The 21591-nt window shown below is 40.8% G+C and overlaps 1 protein-coding gene across 11 annotated transcripts in view; it reads left to right on the top strand.

Annotated features, from left to right (window-relative positions):
* Nucleotides 1–21591, top strand: part of MAP3K4 (mitogen-activated protein kinase kinase kinase 4) — a 70243-nt gene that overhangs the window by 17690 nt on the left and 30962 nt on the right. For all 11 annotated transcript variants that reach the window (XM_083434023.1, XM_083434030.1, XM_083434032.1 and 8 more), the window contains exons 2-3: nt 16156–16343; nt 18683–20061. In XM_083434023.1, the coding sequence (XP_083290149.1) occupies nt 18688–20061 (1374 nt within the window). In that variant the 5' untranslated portion in view covers nt 16156–16343; nt 18683–18687. The remainder of the gene's footprint in view (nt 1–16155; nt 16344–18682; nt 20062–21591) is intronic.

Here is a 21591-nt window from a genome sequence, read left to right as displayed (position 1 = left end):
AATGAAAAACAAACGTGTACATGTAGCAGCCTAATCTTAGATATTCTTACTCGAGAGAAATCCCACTGGGCTAAGTGGGGCATGTTCTGAAGTAAAGGTGCAGAGGAGTGCAATGAAAATTATTCAGAGTGAAACTAGTGCAGCCTCTGCTGTTTTCAGCCTTTTTTCAGGAGAAAGTTGAGAAGGCAATAATTTTCTGATGGTTGCTTTATCTGTTGATGCAATAGTGGAGACAGCACCAGTATGTCTGAACCTCATTTTTAAAAACTTTGCTTTAACTATGTGATCATTACAGTATAGATTGCGTGAAGGCTGCTTAGTTGAATTCTGCAGTTCCAAAGTGCCTCTGAGAAGAGGTAGATTAACTAACAGTGCAGTCCTAAGCATTTCTGCTCACACTGTAAATTCAGTGGCGCTTGCTCTCATGTTAGTGGGGTTAGGATAGCATTTAAATTGGGGTTGTGGAAAAGGGGACAAATACTCTCTTCAAATTAGTTTGTATATTAATTCAGTTTATTGGTTCCTTTTCTGTTATTTGATCAGAGTGTTAAAAAAAAAAGACAAAGATCTTGTGGGCTTTCACATAAATGCTGAGATGCTATGATGCTATCTTTTTCTGCTCTTGCCAATGATGCAGCAAATAGGATATTCATCAAACTCTTTGCAAAAGTTGTTAACATACAGACTCAAGTTCCTTCCTGCTTTCTGAATGTGCCCACATTCATATTTCCTTACATCCACGTATTTAACTAATGTAATGTGAGACTACATGTAATTGTCCCATTCCTCATACTATTTGTTCATAAGTTAGTTTAATAAAAATTCCACTGAACACTACGACAATAGAATAAATTTTGTATACAGTCAGAGCACTGCAATGTATTTTCAGGTCTGAATAACTTAATTTCAATTGGGTGAAGGAAAATGCAAAAAGCAATACTCTATTCTGCCTGCCTTGAACAGTGAGACCTGAATAAAAATTGGAAGAGAGTTCTACCTTTCAGTTTCAAAGGCCAGCTAGGCACCTACCTCTGTTTTGAAAAGCAGTGTGTGGTGGTGGGAGGAGACTAGATTGTAATGCAGCTTCCAAGGTGAGGCTTCTCAGTCATTGTGCTTGACTTGTTTATTCCACAGGAAATAAGTCTACCTTCAAGGACTCAGGACATAGTATGTTTTTATATTGTGTTAACCTGTGAACAACCATATGAGATAGATAAAGCTGAAAGATAGTGATTTGCTCTAGGCCACCCAGTGAACATTACTGGCTGAATAAGGAAATGAACCTATATCTGCAACATCCAACCCTAGGGTTAATTCTGCCTCCTGAAATTTAAAAGAGGGATGTGACACAGGCAGCATAACTCTATATACATGGACAATCAAGCTACAGTAGCACTGGGACATGTGGGGATTGTTTGAAATATCTATTATTTTTCATGTGCTGAGTCGGCATATAATTGCAAACTTCACATGATCACTGCATTTGCATCTCAGGGCTAGAAACCATACTTGTGTTAGTAGGAATTGACCTTTAGAGGTGGGAATGAAAATCACTTCATGGATCTGATGTCTTCAGGTTTCCAGCTGACTGTCAAGCTACTGCATAACTCATAGTAATTCCCAAGCAATTAGTTCTCTTCCTTAGATAACATCCTGTTGATTCATTTTACTTCTCACCAGCAGGCATTCAGGAAATGCCTCCTTTGAAAAATCCAGCGGTGTATAGTCAGTGCAAAATGGATCATAAATGAAGAAGCTCAATTTTAGCAACTGGAGGGAAAAGCTTGGAGGGTACACATTTACTAGATCCATCTTGTAATGATGATGAAAGTCACCTTTGTCAAGTGTTGAAAAGGAAGTTTTAATTGCAATCATGACACTGATGGTGAAGATTCTGGTGCTGATTGGCTGAGCTGGTGTGAACATTCCAACTGCTTAGGGAATAATTGTGTTAAGAGTATTTGCAGCTCTGCTTCTGTGAAGGAAGGGGAAATTGTCAGTTTTTTTGGAATTAAAACTTCACACAAGCACTAGGGGACTATGCTGTTTTTGTGATGATAACTGAGGCTTGAGTAGGGGGGGTCTTGGGATGAATGGAAGAAAATATGTGGATGGGACAGAGGCAAAGTAACTGAAGGAAGGGACAGAGAAGGCACAAGGGACTGAAAAATAAGAATCTGAGGAAAAGTTGTAGGTGAAGGAGAATTAATCATTTTTGGGGTTGGGAGAGGAGTACAAAGAAGACATTCAGACAAGGAGGGGTTCTGGGAAGCTGTATGCTAGAAAAGGGAAAGGAGACAAGTTCTAGGGAATCTGGCCCAGAAAAAAACATTAGCTAAAGAAAATGAGCTGGGGGGAGACAAAAGGATAAGTGTGGCTTCTGTAGCATTGCTATCTGGCAATCCTAAGGGGTCAAGAGTAAGCCCCAAAAGCTGGAAATAGGAGACAGTTTTTGCATGTTTATATAAACTAAGCAGTTTAGCCCATGGATGCAGGCTTTTAGGGAGCCTTTGATGTTGGACAGCAACTAGTTTGAATGCCTTGTAACATCTTTGGGGCGAAAGTGTCTTGTTCTTAGAGATTTCCAGGGAGGTAGCTATGTAAAGACGAGCAGATTTATTATGGCAAAAGCTTTCATCAGCTAGTTCATCAGACTTATTTATTTTTATTTAGCAGATTTGCAGTTCACTTTTCAAGACAATTCTTTATAAAGCAGCTTGCAAAATGCACACAGAATATAATTCAAAACCATTTAAAGCATATCAGCTGACAGAACAGAAGTGAACTGACTTCATGAAAGCTTTTGCCATTTAAGATGCTGCAAGATTCTCTGTTTTTGTTCTCAGAAGGACTTTGGATTTGTGTGTTCATTTTCAAGTTTTCCTGTGCTAATCTGCATGTTACATTGCCATAGTATTATAAAAGCTAAACTATTGACCAGCATAACAGGCAATTTAATATGTGGTCCATAGTTCTGAGGCCTTTGAATCATAATAATAGGCTTGCATTTGAAAGCGTGGCAACAAACCCTATGTCTGCATGAGCGTGCAGGACAATTTCTTATAAATGCAGATGACTCTCAGAAGGTAAAGTTCTAAATGGTGGTAAGGCAATGGTCCTGCAGCTTGTTTCCAACAGTAACAAGCCAGCTGCTTCCAGAAAGCCCACAGGCAGGGTGTGAAGGCAATACCACCCTCTCATCCCGATACTCCCTCTACCCCAACAACTGAAATTCAGTGACATACTATCTAAACATGGATGTTGCACTTAATTTTCACAGCTAATAGCCATTGATAGGCCTAAGTTAATGACATCATATGTTATGGTCGTGAATTCCATAAGTTAATTATGTGTTGTTGTGTGAAGAAGCACTTTCTTTTGTCTAACCTCCCTGAAACTACTGATAATTTTCATTGGGTGATCCCAGGTTCCAGCATTTCGTGTAACAGAACCATGAAAAGCTTGCATAGCAAAGCTTACATTTGTGGCTGCCCCCCCCCCCCCCATTAGCAGAGCTGGCTGGCATAAGAGATCAAGGTGCTGTTTGCCTAGCAGAAAGTAGAATCAGCCTAATAGTCGGTGGATGCTTTTGCAAATAATATGTATAATCCTGAGATGCTTCTTTTATAGTTCCTGGGTGGTTTAATTCCTGAGTCTAATAAATCAAGTGAAACTCATAATTGTTGTGTGTCTAAAGTGCATGTACATGCACACATGCAATAGAAGTATCTTCTGTACATAACACATAATCCATATTGTTTACCTGGTTACTTATTGTTGATTGGTGTGTGCGATGTTGGCACAAGCAGAGGGGTAGAATGGTGTGCCTGCATTATCTTTACAAGTTAAATGGTTGATCAACAAAAACGGAGGGTGCTTTGTTTGGGTGTACAGTGTTCTGCAACATGGACAAAGTGGACCCATGAATTTCCTGTTTAAAATTCATTCTAGTAATGTGGATCTTGTTTATTCATAATCTGCATAATTTTGACATGAGTGTTGGTGTGGTCATAATTGATTTTCAGCAAATGAAAGCAAATCCTTAAATTCATTTTTTAGGTTTTTTAGTTCATATTAAGGGGGGTTTCTCAAAACAGTTGAGGTTGTAATCTATTCTGTAGCTGCACACTGTGATTCACTTGCATGTCTGCTGTAAATATGGATTTGTCATCATTTTAAGTATGCAAGTTAAAATCATCTTGGGCCAGCCTGCATGTGTGTAGGACTTGACGATGCATGGATACATCATCTAGGACTGGTATGAGGGCCAGACTGCAATGGCAGCTTCACCTGGCAGTATATTGTGAGTGAAACTGCTGCCGCTCCTGAGTCCCTCTGCCTCCAGCACCCAGTGCACCAAGGAAGAAACAAGGTGCAGCCAGATGCTGGTGGTAGAGGGACTGAGGAGCGGCAGCAGTTCCACTCACAATATGCTGCCAGGTGAAACCGCCATCTCGCTCTGGCTCTCATACTGCTGAAGGAGGAACAAGCTATATCATCCAGAACCATTGTAGCTTGTTCCTCTCTTGGCTGCCTGCGCAGGCCTGTGGATGCTTTAAACCTCTCCGTTGAGGGGCACGCAACTGTCCACCCCTTAGCATAGAAGTCTAACGGAGCCCCCACCCTAACTCTGTTAATAAAGATGAGGGACATTTAATTCAGTTTGCACTAGACTATTGGAAAACACATTACTAATTTATTTTCCATATTTACACCAGACTAGCCTCTTTCTTGACCACCCAGAAATATACTTGTGTGCTTTGTGAGTGGTGAAACATTTTGATAGCATGTTCATTCCAACACAAGAAGTTTTCAGAATTGTATCCATATTGTTATGTGGGTGTAATTCTGAAGTGCTGATGTGAAAGTGTTTGCTGTATAATTTATGAAACAGGTTTTAGTGCTGGATAAATGTGTTTATAGGGCTGGAGAGAAAGAACAAAGCTGATTATGTAAATAAGATACCAGTTTGGGAATTTAATAACTTGTCAGACTAAAAAGTTGTTGTTGATGCATACAGTTATATACATCGAGGTATTCCAACTCTACAATTCTGTGATTCTATGTCCCATGTCAAAAGTTGGCAGATGCTATGCTGAGACATTTGGTTATGAGCTTTTTACTTTCAGTGTTTAACCCCTTTCATTTCAATGCTGACATCTGTTCTAACCCTCAAGGTTTTATTAGGGGCACTAGGTTACATTGGTGGGGAGCCAGTTTTGAGCTAGTATTAGTAGCTAATCCAAAAATTGTAGTGCTTGAAACAGTCTAGGCAAACCCACCTTCAACCCTTTTCTGCTTCAGAAGCTTGTCGGTTTGGCTCTGCTGCTTGACAGTCAAACCTTCTCCAGAATGTTCCCAGGCCACTTCTGCAACTTCAAGGTTTGCAGTCTTCTATCATACTCACCAGAGGATGGTGCTACATAGCAATGGTGAGTGTACTGAGCAAAAATGAGGATGCTAGTCCCTTTGAGCCTACCCATGTGCTGATGCCATCCTCCAGCTTCTTCCACCATCACAAATATGACAGGCTGTGACCAGAGAAACTCTCCAAGGAAAAGCATGTTATTAGTGATGTAGAATACCATGAAGCAGAACATAATTTCTACGAGTGCTTACATAACTGATTTCCCCAGTCAACTGATAGTATAGCGATGGTACTGATCTTTCTTAAAAATTGTGCATTTGATGCATATGATACTTCAGTTTCACCATATTCAATACTGTATAAGCATTTTAGTAAGGTATTATATTTTCATATTCTGATTTTTCAGTTGCCTAGAAGATTGTTTTTCAATATCCAGTTACTTGGGAAAGAAGGTCTTTATGCAATCTGCATTGGTCTTTCTTATGGCATTTGAACTGGAAAACAGGAAATCAGCTTAACTTGCACCTGGCCCTCTTTATCCGTCTTTCCTTCTGTAGCATGCACCCTGTGGAGAATGGCAAAGCTGCAAATGGAGCAGATTAGAGTTGTAATGTGGCTTCTGCACTACCAGTGCTGCCTGAATTTCCAAGCGCCCAGAGGTTCCTATTCTGTTTGTTATAAGGCATTGAATAGCCAGACTCTAATCTATTGAGGAATTGTTCTGAAAATTTCACTTTTGTAATTAATTTGAAATTACCATACTTCTCATGTTTATTAATTTGGAATATGCATGATTTTACAGTGCATGGTCTGTGAAAATGATTCAGGTGATCTGCTGTTGCAGCAGTCATAGCAAAAAGAATTACCGTATTTTTTGCACCATAACACTCACTTTTTTCCTCCTAAAAAGTAAGGGGAAATGTCTGTGCGTGTTATGGAGGGAATGCCTATGGGTGGCATGCCTATGGATTTTCCTCCTCTAAAAACTATGTGCGTGTTATGGTCGAGTGCGTGTTATAGAGCGAAAAATACGGTAGTTTGAACTGCGTGGCTTAATTAGTGCTTTCAAGGCTGCCTGTATTGTTATGCAACCCAGTAGTATTGGCCTTTGTGGAATGTAGACTATGCTGTGGTGGCAAAACAACATCTCTATGTTAAAGAAAAATATTTGGGTGCATGTCAATAGAATTTCATCCTTAGTAGCAAAATGGTTAGCTTTAACTATAGTTGAGGGCATGTCCACATATTGCTCTTTTGAATTGCATAGAACTTTAAAAATATATGTTTCTGATTTTGGTGAGATAATGAATTGGATTCTGGGTAAGTCAGTTGCACTTAGGACCCATTGAAATAACCGTGAAAAGTTTGTAATGAAAGACTACATTCATATATGCACTTACCTGGAATCAAATTTCACTGAACTGTGTGGAAATTACTTTTGAGTAGACATGCATTGAATTTTACTGTTTGTGAAGGCTTACTGGTTTCAGTGGGAGCTAAGTTCAACTGACTGACTTCAGACCCAAGTTCCAAGCCAGTGTATCTTAAACTGAAATAGTCCAATAAATTGTGAATAAACATTGGTGCTTTCTGTTCAGAAATTGTTCATGCTGCCTTCCTAGAGGAAGACATTGTAAATGTAGATAAGCATCACTGGTAAGTGTTTGGTAAGAAATGCAGTCTTCTAAGCTAAAGGAAGAAGAATTAATTATAGAAAGTGCAAGGATTTATTTATTCTTTCATTTTAGATATTTATAGGCTACACATAACAAAAGTTCTCAGGATATTATAGCCTGGTTTAGAAATCTCTCTCTTTTTAGGCAGAGTAAAGGCATAAGGCAGAAATGGCACCACTAGGTGGGTATGCCTTTGCTTGAAATAATCCTGCATAAAAGAACTCAGAAATTAGCACAACACAAAGGATGGTTGCTAATTTTCTATGATTGATAAATTTTCAGTTTTCATGTGGAAAAATAACGTATTTTTTGCTAAGCAGAAAAAGTGTTGTAAAGTGACTGACTTGGTTAAGACTTAAAACAAAAAAATGTGAGCAGAGGAGGGTAACCAAGATGATGAAGCAATGGCCTGGAAACCAAGCCTTATGAGGAATGGTTGAGAGAGCTTGGTATGTTAAGCCTGGAAAAGAGGAGACTGAGGGGAGATAAGAGCCATTTTCAGGTATCTAAAGAGCTGTCACATGAATGATGGAGCAAGCTTGTTTTTCTCCTGCTCTGGATTATAGGACCCAAACCAATAGCTTTGAGTTACAAGAAAGGAGATTTTGACTAAACATACAGAAAAACGTCCTGGCAGTAAGAGCTGTTTGACAGTGGAACAGACTCCCTTGGGAGGTTGTGGGCTGTCCTTCCTTGGAGGTTTTTAAGCAGAGGTTGGACAGCCATTTGTCATGGATTCTTCAGTTGAGTTTCCTGCGTTGGACTAGGAGTTGGATTAGGTGACGCTCAGGGTGTCTTCCAACCCTACAATTATATGATTCAAACCACAGTACATCTTAACTCAGAAATGGCAACCACAGTTCAGATATCGTTTCCAATTCTGTAAGTAGGCAATCATTGGATTGTGCAAACTAGTGTTGTTGTTCAGGTGTAGTAGCAAATGTGAAACTGGGAAGATAAGGAGGGCACAGGGAAATTGGGGAGTTTAACAGCACTCATTCATGTAATGACAAGACATTATTTGGTGTTGCATCTGAACTGAGTCACTTTGTAAGCCCTTTGCCATATGAACAAAGAAATGTCAATTGCCTCTAGTTAGAGGGCCTGTATTTTCAAACTATTAGTACTGAGAAAATAGATGCATTTTATTCTGTTGTAATTATTTATCAGCACTAAAACTGAGCTATCCACCCAGTCTTCATGCAAAATATAAAACTATTCAGATTTCAGCTAAATGGAGTATCTTATAGGTCTGGAACAGTAAACAGAAATACTCTACACTTCAATATTTTATTGCAGGCCCCACTCGTTAATACAGTTGTACCTCAGCTCCTGAATGCCTTGGGAGTCAGAATGTTCCGGCTCCCAAACGATCGAAAACCGGAAGTGAGTGTTCTGGTTTTCAAATGTTCCTTTGGAAGCTGAACGTCCGACAGGGCTTCCGCGGCTTCCGTTTGGCTGCAGGAGCTTCAATCAGAAGCTGTGCTTTGGTTTTCGAATGTTTTGGAAGTCGAAAGGGCTACTGGAACGGATTCTGTTCGACCTCTGAGGCACAACTGTACAATAGTTTTATATTCTAAGCTAAAGGAGGCAGTGTGAATGGAATAAAAAAATTGTGATATAGGTAATTCCGTAAGTGCATAGGGAGTCTGGATTTGAGAAGCTAATATGTCATGAACAATCTGCATAGTGATTAGTTTACAGTTTTGGAATGTTTGTAGAAAGTTGGAAAAAAATACAAAAATATTATGAAAAAGAAAAGTGTTGTTCCTGTGTAGAACTATTTCCCTACTTTATATAGAATGTGGGTCATTGTTGGATGGGCAATAAAAGTTCAGAATATCTAAATTTGGGGAAACATGGGTATGCTACAGAGGGGCACAAATACCAGATCACCACTGTCAGCTTTTAGGCAATGTCATCAAGAGGCTTAGGAGGTAAAAGTGCTTAGATGCAGCCATTAGTTCTGCTACTGCTCTTGCCATTAATGGTTAATGCCATTAACATTAGGAGAGCCAGTGTAGTGTAGTGGTTAAGAGCGTTAGTCTCGTAATCTGGGGAACCGGGTTCGCGTCTCCGCTCCTCCACATGCAGCTGCTGGGTGACCTTGGGCCAGTCACACTTCTCTGAAGTCTCTCAGCCTCACTCACCTCACAGAGTGTTTGTTGTGGGGGAGGAAGGGAAAGGAGAATGTTAGCCGCTTTGAGACTCCTTAAAGGGAGTGAAAGGCGGGATATCAAATCCAAACTCCTCCTCCTCCTCCTTCTTCTTCTTCTTCTGATGATGATGTCGACACTCCTATTTTTGAAGTTTTGTGGATAACTAGTTGATACAGTCTTTTGAGCAGGATTTGCAGTTATAAATTACCGTATTTTTCTGTCTATAAGATGCCCCCCTATTTGGGGGGACTCAGATTTAAGAAAAGGGGTAGATATATCCGTGTATAAGACACCCCCCTAGTTTTTGACATTATTTTTTTGGGGGGGGGGAACCTAGTCTTATACACAGAAAAATGCGGTAGTTGGTCAATCATTGTTCATGCATCCTGTAAGATTAATGGTATAAAAATTGGGGATGGTGACACGGATGCACGTCTCTTGGTTTTTCTTTTAGATAGAATTTTAAAAGCCCTTACTAGTTTTTCCATCAATTTCAAGTTAGGTTGTCTCAGAATATTAAATCTTTTGTATGTCGTACTAAAGTTTGATACTCGAATATGGAGAAACAAATATATTTTTCAGTTTCTGCTCTTGCCAGTTACAGAGAACCAAGAGTTCTGATTACATTCTTCTGTTGTGAGAACATGAAGAGCTGCCAGAAATGCTAAAGGGTTTTATTTGACTAGCTGGTGATCTCAGAACCACAGAAGGCTGCTAAGTACTTAAGTATTTTACAAATTCTGCTCATGTCACAAACTAGAGCAAATTTCTTTTTTCTCCAACTCCCCCCCCCCCCCCGAGAAAGTATATATTTTTACTGGCTTTACTTCTGCTGCAGGTCATTAATGACTACTGTACTCCCAGTATATCCATCTGTCAGTTTTGAGGGTTTCAAAACATGGTGCTGCTTTACTTATGCAGAATCCTCCCCTTTATAAGCAAGGCAGGTGCTGACATAGGCATCATTTTGGTTTTCTCTGCTTACCTAGGCATTTTAAGTGTCCTAGCTTATTATTTTAGCAGCCTCTGCTTGTTTTGATGACTTGATTCTATATGTTTTTATATTGGTTGGTTTGTGTTGTACGTACCTGGCCTTGATGGTGCAATATAAATGCTTAAAATAAGTAGTTCCATTTGACCAACAATTTCACATGTTAGTTCTTTAATCTTTAATAGCTACTGTCTAGATATGGTGATATAATACTTAATTTGTTGATGAGCCCTAGAGCTTTACATCTGTTCGACTGATAACATCTGCTCAATCATGGGTATCTTTCCTATTCCTTTGCAGTGAAGTGGGATGCAAATAATTATTTCACTTTCTCTGCAATTTTTCTGTCATTCTTGAATTGCATTTATCATTTAACAGTCCACTTGCTTACTGAAAGCTCTTGTTTCTGACGTATTTAAACAAGTGTTGTTGAGTTGGTTGTAACGTTTAAGCAATAATTTCCTCAAAATATCTCCCATTTGGGCATTCACATCTCCATCACTGACTGCTCATCCTATAAATGATTCTTTAAAGAAGGCTATGGGAGAGGAAGAGACTAGCTACATGGTGCTATACATAGGAACTATTTTCAAGTTTTCACAGCTGTTATGCTTAAGAATCAGAATTATGCAATAGTAGGGAGTCAGTCTTACCGTTTTGGTCCTTAACTTTGGTAATCACCTGATTCCTTTTTTTGGACCTGCTATGGGGAACAGCCAGAATCTGAAATGAAATAAATTTGCTAATTCTCATTTGATACTCTAGTTCCTTTAGAACTGTCACCTTTATTTTCTAAGTTCTAAATATATTTCACACAAATAAACATTCTTATCTCTTCTGAGTTGACTTCATCGTGACAGAGGAGAGGATTATTCTTCCTTCATTAGCCTGACAGATGGTGACATTACAAGTCAGTTCATTTTTTCTCAGACATAAAATAAGCACTTGCTCTTTTATCCAATTCTCTTGGCTTAGACTGAGTGATATTTTAAATGTCAGCAGTGGTATTTTGCAGAGATTATCAATTACGTGCTGGTGATATTACAATAACTTCTTAAGATTTTTGTACTAAATTAATTACCTCATAAAATCTAATAAACCGTTAATGCTGATCTCTGGCTTTTCTTGGTCTAGAATACTCTTTTTAATTGGAAACATTACAGAGTAAGGTTAGCTTTACCAAGGATAACTAGGAGCAGACTGAATGGAGTGACAGATGAACCACTGTATCTGTAGTAATAATGATAATAATAATTTATTATTTATACTCTGCCCATCTGGTTGGGTTTCCCCAGCCACTCTGGCCGACTCCCAACAGAATATTAAAAACACAATAAAACATCAAACACTAAAAACTTCCCTAAACAGGGATGCCTTCAGATGTCTTCTAAAAGTCAGATAGCTGTTTATTTCCTTGACATCTGATGGGAGGGCATTCCACTGGGCAGGTGCCACTACCGAGAAAGCCCTCTGCCTGGTTCCCTGTAACTTGGCTTCTTGCAGTGAGGGAACCGCTAGAAGGCCCTCAGAGCTGGACCTCAGTGTCCGGGCAGAATGACAGTGGAGATGCTCCTTCAGGTATACTAGGCCGAGGCCGTTTAGGGCTTTAGAGGTTAGCACCAGCATTTTGAATTGTGCTCCGAAACGTACCAGGAGCTAATGTAGGTATTTCAGGACTGGTGTTATGTGGTCACCAGTTTAGCTGCTGCATTCTGGATTAGTTGTAGTTTCCAGGTCACCTTCAAAGGTAGCCCCACGTAGTGTAACCCTTCTGCTTGCCCCAACCTGAGTGAAGGGTAATGAGGGCCATGGCCATGAAAAAGATGTTTTTCACTGTGCTAGCTCCATGCCCATCATCATTACATAGACCAACTCAGGATCCAGCAGATCTTGACTGACCTAGCTCTACTCCCCAAAATGCCTCATTTTTGGGGTTTTCTGCCAAGCTCTGCCTACCCATGCTTTTCGCGGATGCATTGTGGACTTCTGTAGCAGTGGAGGCCTCCTGCCAACAGAACCCAGTGGAGCCAGGTGGTTGGACATCACCACTCCCTTCAGCTGAGCAAATTAGGGGTTAAGATTGCCTTACTCCCTTGGTAGGATGCATTGTAGTATACCCCAGATGGTATTATAAAAGACAACATTTTTTGCATGTATTTCTCCTTGTAAACAAAAGCACAAGTGTAAGGATTTTCCCCCACTTCTTCGAATTATGCCTCTGACATCTAGTTATCTATCTTCGGGGGGGGGGGAGTTGCACCTTTATTTTGTCTTTAAGATGCCATAGATGTCTTTAAGATCTGTAGAGAAAGGCTCAGTTTCCATATTGTCCTTTTTATATAGAATTCATATTTCTTGTCTCTTGGAAAATTCTGCACCTACCCAAAATTTGAACTCAAGTACACCCAGACCTTTATTTTTCCTTTAGCACTTGCTGCAGCTGTAAATTGAGAAGCCGGCATATTCTTGTAGCACTTTGTCTCAGCAGTGGAAGCTTGTTTTAACTTCTGTTATCACAGGATTAGCTCTGATGCTGATGCTGCACAGTTCGGTAACTCTTACATCTTTTGCTTCAGCTGTGGCACCAGCAGCTCTGGGGCTGTAGCTAGTGGGTTCTCTCATCTCACAGCCACAACAGGTGCAGTAGGGGAACAAGGCCACTCCATCTAAATATCGGCTTCTGCTGTCCTTGCTGAAATTGCTGCAGCTAATCTGCTAGCCTGCAGTGACAGTAGGAACAGTGTGTTGTCATAGAAATATGTCATTCTTAATGCAGCTATTACTGTAGCTTCCCCATTGTCTTGTGTTGATTTTGTTATCGGGGAAACTACTGAAGGTAGCATGAAGTTACAAGAAGATGCATAGATTGTAATTTGCCAGTTACGACAAGTAGTGTAAATCCTTTTACTTTTTATTCATAAATACTATTACTACTACTACTACTACTACTACTACTACTACTATACCCCACCCATTTGTCCCTGGAGAGAAGACATTGGGGTGCTTAATTTTCATAAACTGATATTCAAAAAGGAATAAATACATATAAATGCATGTTGAAGCTTAGTTAAGTAACTCTGCAAGGATTCTTTTCCTGAGCAGTTTATAAATAATAATATATATATTATTCTTCTAAATAATAAATAAATGTTAAAAGCTGGGCCAAAAATGAATTGACAATTAGCTATCTAGAGTTTAAAAAGAAGAAGAACCAGGTATTTTAAAATGAACATGAGTACAGTGGTACCTCGGGTTAAGAACTTAATTCGTTCCGAAGGTCCATTCTTAACCCGAAACTGTTCTTAATCTGAAGCACCACTTTAGCTCGTGGGGCTTCCTGCTGCCGCTGCGCCGCCTAATTTCTGTTCTCATCCTGAAGCAAAGTTCTTAACCCGAGGTACTATTTCTGGGTTAGTGGAGTCTGTATGTAACCTGAAGCGTCTGTAACCTGAGATACCACTGTATCTTGAATCCTGCCAGGGTATTGAGAAAGCTATCAGAACACCAAGGTATGAGAGGCACAATTAAGCTTAATAAATAATAATAAGAATAATACCATACAACCAAATTCTTTCCTTTGGGTCAAATACATAATGAGGCTAGGAAGTGACTCAGTTCTAAGCTATTCTCTTGAGAGTGCTAAATCAAACGAAACATGACAAAAGTGAAACTTAATGCATAGCAAGTTGACAATAATATGAATTCTAGATAGTGTTCTATCATGAATTTGAATCTCAAATGTGGGCAGAGCTGACTCTGGTAAAAGCATAATCAATTCAAGTCTATAAATGGGACTGCAATTTAGTTTGGTTGTTCTGGGTGAGGTTTTAAGTCTGCGGAAGTGAACATGAAAAATATAAGTGATTTCAGGCAAATTGTTAGAGACTGTAGATCGGAACAAGTTGGTTAAGTATGTGGTTTAGCAAACGTCTGTTGCCTCACAGTGAAGTATGATTTATTTTATTTATTTATAGTAATGCTATGCTACCTCATTACCAAAGTTCTCGGGGCTGCATAATTTAAATGGGTTAAAATGCAGTAAATATGCGACTACAACATAAAAGAAACCACAGCACAGATAAAGCAATAAAATTAAAGCACAGACAGGTCTTAAAACTTCAAAAAGCCAAAATCAGTTTTGAAAGGCCAGCTCTCGCTCGATGGTGGCCTCTGACAATGACCTCAAGGTGTGTGTAGGAACCTGTGAGAGGAAGGGACCTTTCATGTAACCTGGCTGAAAACTGCTGAGGTTTTTTAAGGTCAAAGCCAACACTCTGAGCTGGGTCTGGAAAATGACTGGAATCCAGTGTAGTTACAAAGCAACTGGCATAATTCAAAACAACATTGCAGCCCAGATTTCTAGACTGTTACCATAATAAAGCATCTTTCCAAACATTCTTGTGCTCCCTAATCATCACATGCTGCCCTTGTCTGCTTCAAAGTGATTTTTTAAAATAGTAAAACAAAATTTTGACACACAGAAACTTTGTGAGCCAGATCTTGAGATGGTATCTGTCTGCCTTATAGCTGGAGTTATTTGTGGTTTGGAGAAGTCATGTCTGAAAGCTTTGTCCCAGGATCAAATAGAGCAGTGCTCTTTGATTTACTGACCTTTGTTTCTTGTTGCATGTAAGTGAAAGAAAGCTATCATTAGCATTTAAGAAAGTTCCTGGAAGGTTTAATGGCATCGGTGGATTAGTTTGCCATCCCTTTCACAACTAGGTGCATACAAGTTTCGTAAACCAGAAGGCTGATTTTGATGTCTATCCTCCCAAAGTTTCTAGTCCTTCTGAAGTATTGCTCCTTGTTTCCCATCTACATCTCAGTGAGATTTCAAAAGTTGTACTTCCCACTCTAGTACACAAAGATGTCTTTTAAAGAGAAGATAGCTGCTTATTTCCTTCACATCTGAAGGGAGGGCGTTCCACAGGGCGGGCGCCACTACCAAGAAGGCCCTCTGTCTCGTTCCCTGTAGCCTCACTTCTCGCAATGAGGGAACCGCCAGAAGGCCCTCGACGCTGGATCTCAGTGTCCAGGCTGAACGATGGGGGTGGAGACGCTCCTTCAGGTATACAGGACTGAAGCCGTTTCCGGCTTTAAAGGTCAGCACCAACACTTTGAATTGTGCTTGGAAACGTACTGGGAGCCAATGCAGATCTCTCAGGACCGGTGTTATGTGGTCCCTGGTGGCCACTCCCAGTCACCAGTCTAGCTGCCGCATTCTGGATTAATTGCAGTTTCCGGGTCACCTTCAAAGGTAGCCCCACGTAGAGCGCATTGCAGTAGTCCAAGCAGGAGATAACTAGAGCATGCACCACTCTGGTGAGACAGTCCGCAGGCAGGTAGGGGCTTAGCCTGCGTACGAGATGGAGCTGGTAGACAGCCGCCCTGGACACAGAATTAACCTGCGCCTCCATGGACAGCTGTGAGTCCAAAATGACTCCCAGGCTGCACACCTGGTCCTTCAGGGGCACTGTTACCCCATTCAGGACCAGGGAGTCCCCCGCCCACCCCCTGTCCCCCCAAAATAGTACTTCTGTCTTGTCAGGATTCAGCCTTAATCTGTTAGCTGCCATCCATCCTCCAACTGCCTCCAGAATGCAATTCTAATCCTTTTGTGTTTGTCCTGTGCTACAGAAATCTGTGACCTTTATTATTTTATGGGCACAAGAGCATACATGGTACCTTACCATGCTATTCGAGGAATATTACCACTTCTATCTTTTTGTTTGCTGGTTAGTGGTGGAGGTTTTTTCTTTTTCCTTTCTTTTTCCTTATTGCCTTTTCCAGCTTCAGACAGAAAACTGGGGTGGGGGTGGGGAGCAACATTGTTGGGAGAGCTGCTGTATGTCACATGGGAGTGGCAAGTGTACAGAAAGTTCACAATGATAGGGTGGAGACACGCTAATGGGTTGCCTTTTCTAAACTGACCTCTATATCTTAATTCCTTTTGCTACTTAGGCAAGACAGTAAGTCTGAAGATGTCTCTGGCAGGATCTCCGAATCTGATCCTGAGGACTTGTCTGATGAAGAAAATGCTGAAACCTCCTATGGAAACTCTCCTCCTAGCACACCACGGCAGAATAAGCGCTCGTCAACGAAGCATCTGAAAAATAGCGTTGGGAGACCTACCGGCCGCTTTCTAAGAGGTATGTGTGTGGTACGCTGGAAATGGTAGAAGTTGTAGCCCAAAACAGCTAGAGGGCTCAAAGTTGGCCAGTCTAGCCCAATAGTGTCTACTCTGACTGGCAGTTCCTCTCCAGTGCTGTGTGGGCATAGAAACCCTTTCCCCATCACCTCCTTTCAGAAGGATTTAAGTGGGAAAAACATGGATTGCTAACTACTATGCTGTGACTCCTCCCCTATTAATAACTCTGATAGTGGCTAAGAGAGGAGCCTTGAATACAGTCTCCTGTATATTCTGTGGGACAAATGTGTCTCACTGCTCCACTGAGGATTAGATAAATCATTTTTTCTACAGAGTTTTGTAGTAATAATGCAGGTGCTTTCTCCAAGAAATCATACAGGAAGGTTATCAGAACACCCTTCATTGCCATTGTGTGCATCTGTATGCACAACATTAGTATTGACAGGTATTTATTTTTCTGTTCTGTGCTGATGATATTAATGATTCTGCCCAAATCTCACATTACCGCTCATACTAATGTAGCTCGCAAACAGTACAGCATGCTAGTTAGCGTTTTTTGTGTAAAATAGCTGCATTCTGTGAATATAGGAAGTCCATTTAGTTTATGCTGCTGTTTCATTGTCATCATACTAATTGTAAACATTTAAAAAGTGCTGCAGAATGTTTAGAATACTCCACAGTCCTAACACAACAGATTAGAGTAGGTCAATATTTGTTTTATCCCCATATAGATAAATGGGATCTGAGGCTGAAAAGAGTGGCTTTCTGCGACCACCTGGCAAGCCCATAATAGGTCAAGATTTGAACTTGGGACTTCTGATTTGTAGCTCATTCTCTTAGCCACTATGCTGAACCTGCTCTCCAACTAGGTTGAACATATATCACTTAGTTCCTTTTTATTTTATGTAACAGGAAGAGAGAGTTCACCACCCTCTGTTAAAGCGGTTAGTGGTTCAGGTACAACATGTATAGTACGTAATTTGTGATTCATGGCAAGAGCAGCACAGGAGTTTCCCCAGCAATGCCTGAAGTACAGAAGATTCATGATGCTGGAAAGTAGAAGAAAAGTGGTAGAGATGGGAATATATACTGCACTGAAACCTCCACCCGCCCCCGAGAGCATTATACCTTTACCTCCCCTCCCCAATACCAGTAGTATAGAACTCAAAGATGGAGCAAACTGCTACAGCAGTTTTCTCCAACCCTCAGAGCCTGGTAGTTTCTGTGAGAGGGCAATGGATCTATTACAATTATATCCCCCTATTGCATAAGTGTGCAAAAATGGTTGCTAAAAACAACTCTCATTCTCTATGCAACATTTTCTTTTTTGAAACTTGTTAGGGCAGGGTTGGATGGGGGGGGGTAGGGGGAGAGAGCAAAAATCCTCCTTCTCCCTTCCATTAGACTTGTGCTCCCAGAATTGCTTCTTAGTCACTCATTCCAGCTGCCATGTGCAGCAAAAGAGATAATTATAATGAGAAGTCAATTCTCATAATTACAATTAGTACAACAGAATGTTTCCATTAGCATGGTTTCAGAACTAAACCTATTACTTTAAAAGCTCCACAGTATCATTATGTCTGCCTTTAGTTGCAAAGTGACTCAGCATTGCCTTGATTTCAGGGAGTGAAATGTGCTCCAGAATTTTTTTCTGTGGTTGTCAGTTATTACTATTAAATCTGTCATGACTGTTCAGGAAAATATGAATATTTGAGTTGGTTGTGGTTTAAATTGAGCCCCTAGAAAGAGCCCTGGGAACAAAGAAACCCCAGAAATAATTTGTGATACCTAGATGAAGCACCTTGACAATCATGACAAGAGTTTTCGTCATATCTTTAGCTGTCAAAGCTGTATGGGAAGAAGTGGTTGTATGGTAACTGGAACTTAATAAATCAGAGTTTTGCAAATGCAGCCCGTGAGAACTTCTTAATGCAGCCCCTGAGGCACCAGTGTTTAATTACATGGGATATGACTGTGCTGTTGCCATACCTGTAGCCACAAATAACATTCTGCCACTTTACCTCTGGCTGTTGTTAAAGACCAGTTGGATAGCCACTGATTTAATACATTGCTTATGACAATGAACTTGAAAACATATTGGGTACAGCATTTTAAAACCACTTGTGTTACATTGAGTTCTGAACTGTTTAAATAATTGTAAGGGTGTTTAATGAATACGAACAGAATATGAAGTTTTGAGAGTATGTGTCATGTGTGTTTAGTACATCTCAGAACTGGAATATTATACAAATGGAGTAAAGAAAACAGGGCATGAGTGTGTTTTTTAAAAAGTGAACTTTTTACTTTTGGTGCAAAAAATTTTTATCTTATAATTTTCAGAGAAGATGAGCTCGCCAAGCCAGCTGTCCAACAAAGACAACGCCAAAACCATTGAGAACACTGAAGAGCACAGCTATAAGCAGGGGAAAAAGATCCGAGCCACCCTGAGGACAACTGAGAGGGATCACAAGAAAAATGTCCAGTGCTCATTCATGTTGGACACGGTTGGCGGGTCCATGCCAAAAAAGTCAATTCCAGATGTTGATCTCAATAAGCCTTACCTCAGCCTTGGCTGCAGCAATGCGAAGCCTCTCGTATCTGTACCTGTGCCTATAGCCAAAACTACACGCCAGACTTCTCGTACTGATTACCCAGCGGACCGCTTAAAGTTCTTTGAAACCCTGCGGCTTTTGTTAAAGCTTACCTCAGTTTCCAAGAAAAAGGAAAAAGAGCAGAAAGGGCAGGAGAGCACTTCCGCTGTTGAGTTAAACCGATCCAATGAACTAATTTGGCTTGAACTGCAAGCTTGGCACGCGGGGCGGACTATTAACGACCAAGACTTCTATCTGTACACAGCCCGCCAAGCCATCCCAGATATTATTGTTGAAATCCTTACTTTCAAAGTGAACTATGGGAACCTCTCCTGTCTAGGCAGTGGCGCTAGTCTTAATGGTACATCAGGAGGACAGTGTAAAGCAGCTCATGGAGCTAATGCTATGGGCTACTCTAGCTACCATGAGCATCTCTATCGCCAGCGGGTCTCATTTGAACAGGTAAAGCGGATAATGGAGCTGCTAGAATACGTAGAAGCACTTTATCCATCTCTGAAGGCCCTTCAAAGTGACTACGAAAAGTATGCTGCGAGGGATTTTCAGGACAGGGTGCAGGCGCTCTGTCTCTGGTTGAACATTACAAAAGACTTAAACCAGAAACTGAGGATTATGGGAACTGTTTTGGGCATCAAGGATCTCTCTGACATTGGCTGGCCAGTGTTTGAAATCCCTTCTCCCCGTCCATTCAGGGACAACGATCCAGAGGATGAGGAGGAGGAGGAGGACAATAGGGGAACCTCGGGGGCGTGCACAGAAGAAAGTGAAGATGAAGAACAAATCTCTCAGGAGAGTGTGGAGGAACTCAGACAAGCCATCCAGAATAATTTTGCCAATAAGCCAAATTTTGACTTTCAGGCACAGGACCATTTGTCAAGAAAGCTTGACAGGCTTGAATCTGAGGACGACTCAACCTGCTGGGCTGTTACGGAGTGCAGCGGTGAGACGGGGTGCAGCAGACACTGTTTGACCTCTATTTATAGACCGTTTGTAGATAAAGCACTGAAACAAATGGGGTTGCGAAAGCTCATTTTAAGACTGCACAAGTTAATGCACGGCTCCTTGCAAAGGGCCCGAATGGCATTGATAAAGAGCGATCAGCAGTTGGAGGTAGGTTCTGGGAGGAACGGGGGGGTGGGAATCGGTTCTTCACGCTGCTAAAAGATTTTCAGGAAACTGTTCCTTTGTTTCAATTTTCTCTTTGGAAACGATTCTTCTGTATAATACGCACATAGTTGTTTTGCGATATGCAATGCCTTGTTAATGAGTCATCTTAATCACTGCAATGTGTTAATGGAGAAGTATCGTATATAAAAACCCAATGTGGAACTCCCATGTTGGCCTTGGAAGTTTGCATGTGCCCTGGCTCCATGTTGGCTGCGTGAGGTGCTGAGCCCAATCTCTCCTTGAAGCTGCTTTGTTAAAGAACAGAGGGCTGAGGAAGGCTTCTCTTCTTGGCTCTCCCATCGGTGGATCTTCAGTCCAGTTTCCTTCCCTCCCTTCTTGTTTGGATCATAGTTGTTACTTACCGCCCATAAAGTCATGGGCAGAGTCTAGAAATGAAGGCTAGACTTTCAAAACGTGATGCTTTGTGTACTGGTTAATGTATGGCAGAGTTAGGGGTCCAGCCCCACAGAAATGAAATAGAAAACTTTCCTGTATTTGCGAAGTGTGGGGAAATAAATCTCTTATAGGAGTCCTTGCTGGAGCCCAAGTGAAATGTAGTGCATGCTTGGAATCTGTTCAGTTCTGAATTTCAGAATACAGATTGGCATGGAAATGAAACTTAATAACTTATTTCCTTTTTTATTAGGTTTATATTCTGCCTTTTGCCCAAGGAGCTCAGGGCGTTGTGTGTAGTTGTTCCCCTACCCATCTAAATTCATCCTCAATGTTTTTTTTGAGGTGGGTTGGGCTGAGATACAGTGACCAGCCCAATGTAACCAAGCCATGGTTTTCATGCCTGAGTGGAGAATTGAATTTGACTTGCCCTGGTTCTAGTCCAACACTCTTTCATGGGTTAACATCATGACACCCATGGGCATCCTCATGCTCTCAGAGATCTTCCTTTGTCCCTCCCCCTCCCTCCACTGAAATAAGCCTTCTTTAGCTAATAAAAGACTCTTTTCAAGGTAACTGTAGTGTGCTGGACATTATTGGGTGCATGCATTATTGTTAGGAAGGGGAGAGTTACGGTATGCATGTGGGCGCGCATAGCAGCTTCTCGGTTTTGTGGTTGTACCAACAAATGAAGTATGAGTGGCAACCCATTTAATCACTTCCACATTACTCTCCCCATTCTTTCAATCTCTTCCATGGCTGCTGAAGTATCATTCAGATTACACCAGAATGTCTGTGTTCATCATGGCGTTTGGAGGGGGGTTGCTCAAGGACAAATGTGTGTTCTGAAGAGGATAAAGTCTGGTTTAAAGACGCTGGATTTTCTTTTATTATAATATATGAGTTTGAGCATATTAATTTATACTGTAAACCTTGTATGGGATTTGAATTGAAAATATACATGTGGGTATGATGCCTTATTGTGCTTTGTATATCAAATTGCGTTTTTAATTTGAATAACCACAGTGTAGAATAAAATTAGAAGGCACATCAAGACGACCCTTGCCTTGAGACTGGATT

This window comes from Podarcis tiliguerta (genome assembly GCF_965153285.1).
Source record: "Podarcis tiliguerta genome assembly, chromosome: 3".
Classification (NCBI taxonomy): domain Eukaryota; kingdom Metazoa; phylum Chordata; class Lepidosauria; order Squamata; family Lacertidae; genus Podarcis; species Podarcis tiliguerta.
Note: the sequence above shows the minus strand (reverse complement) of the source record. Positions and strands in the feature narration are given on the sequence as shown.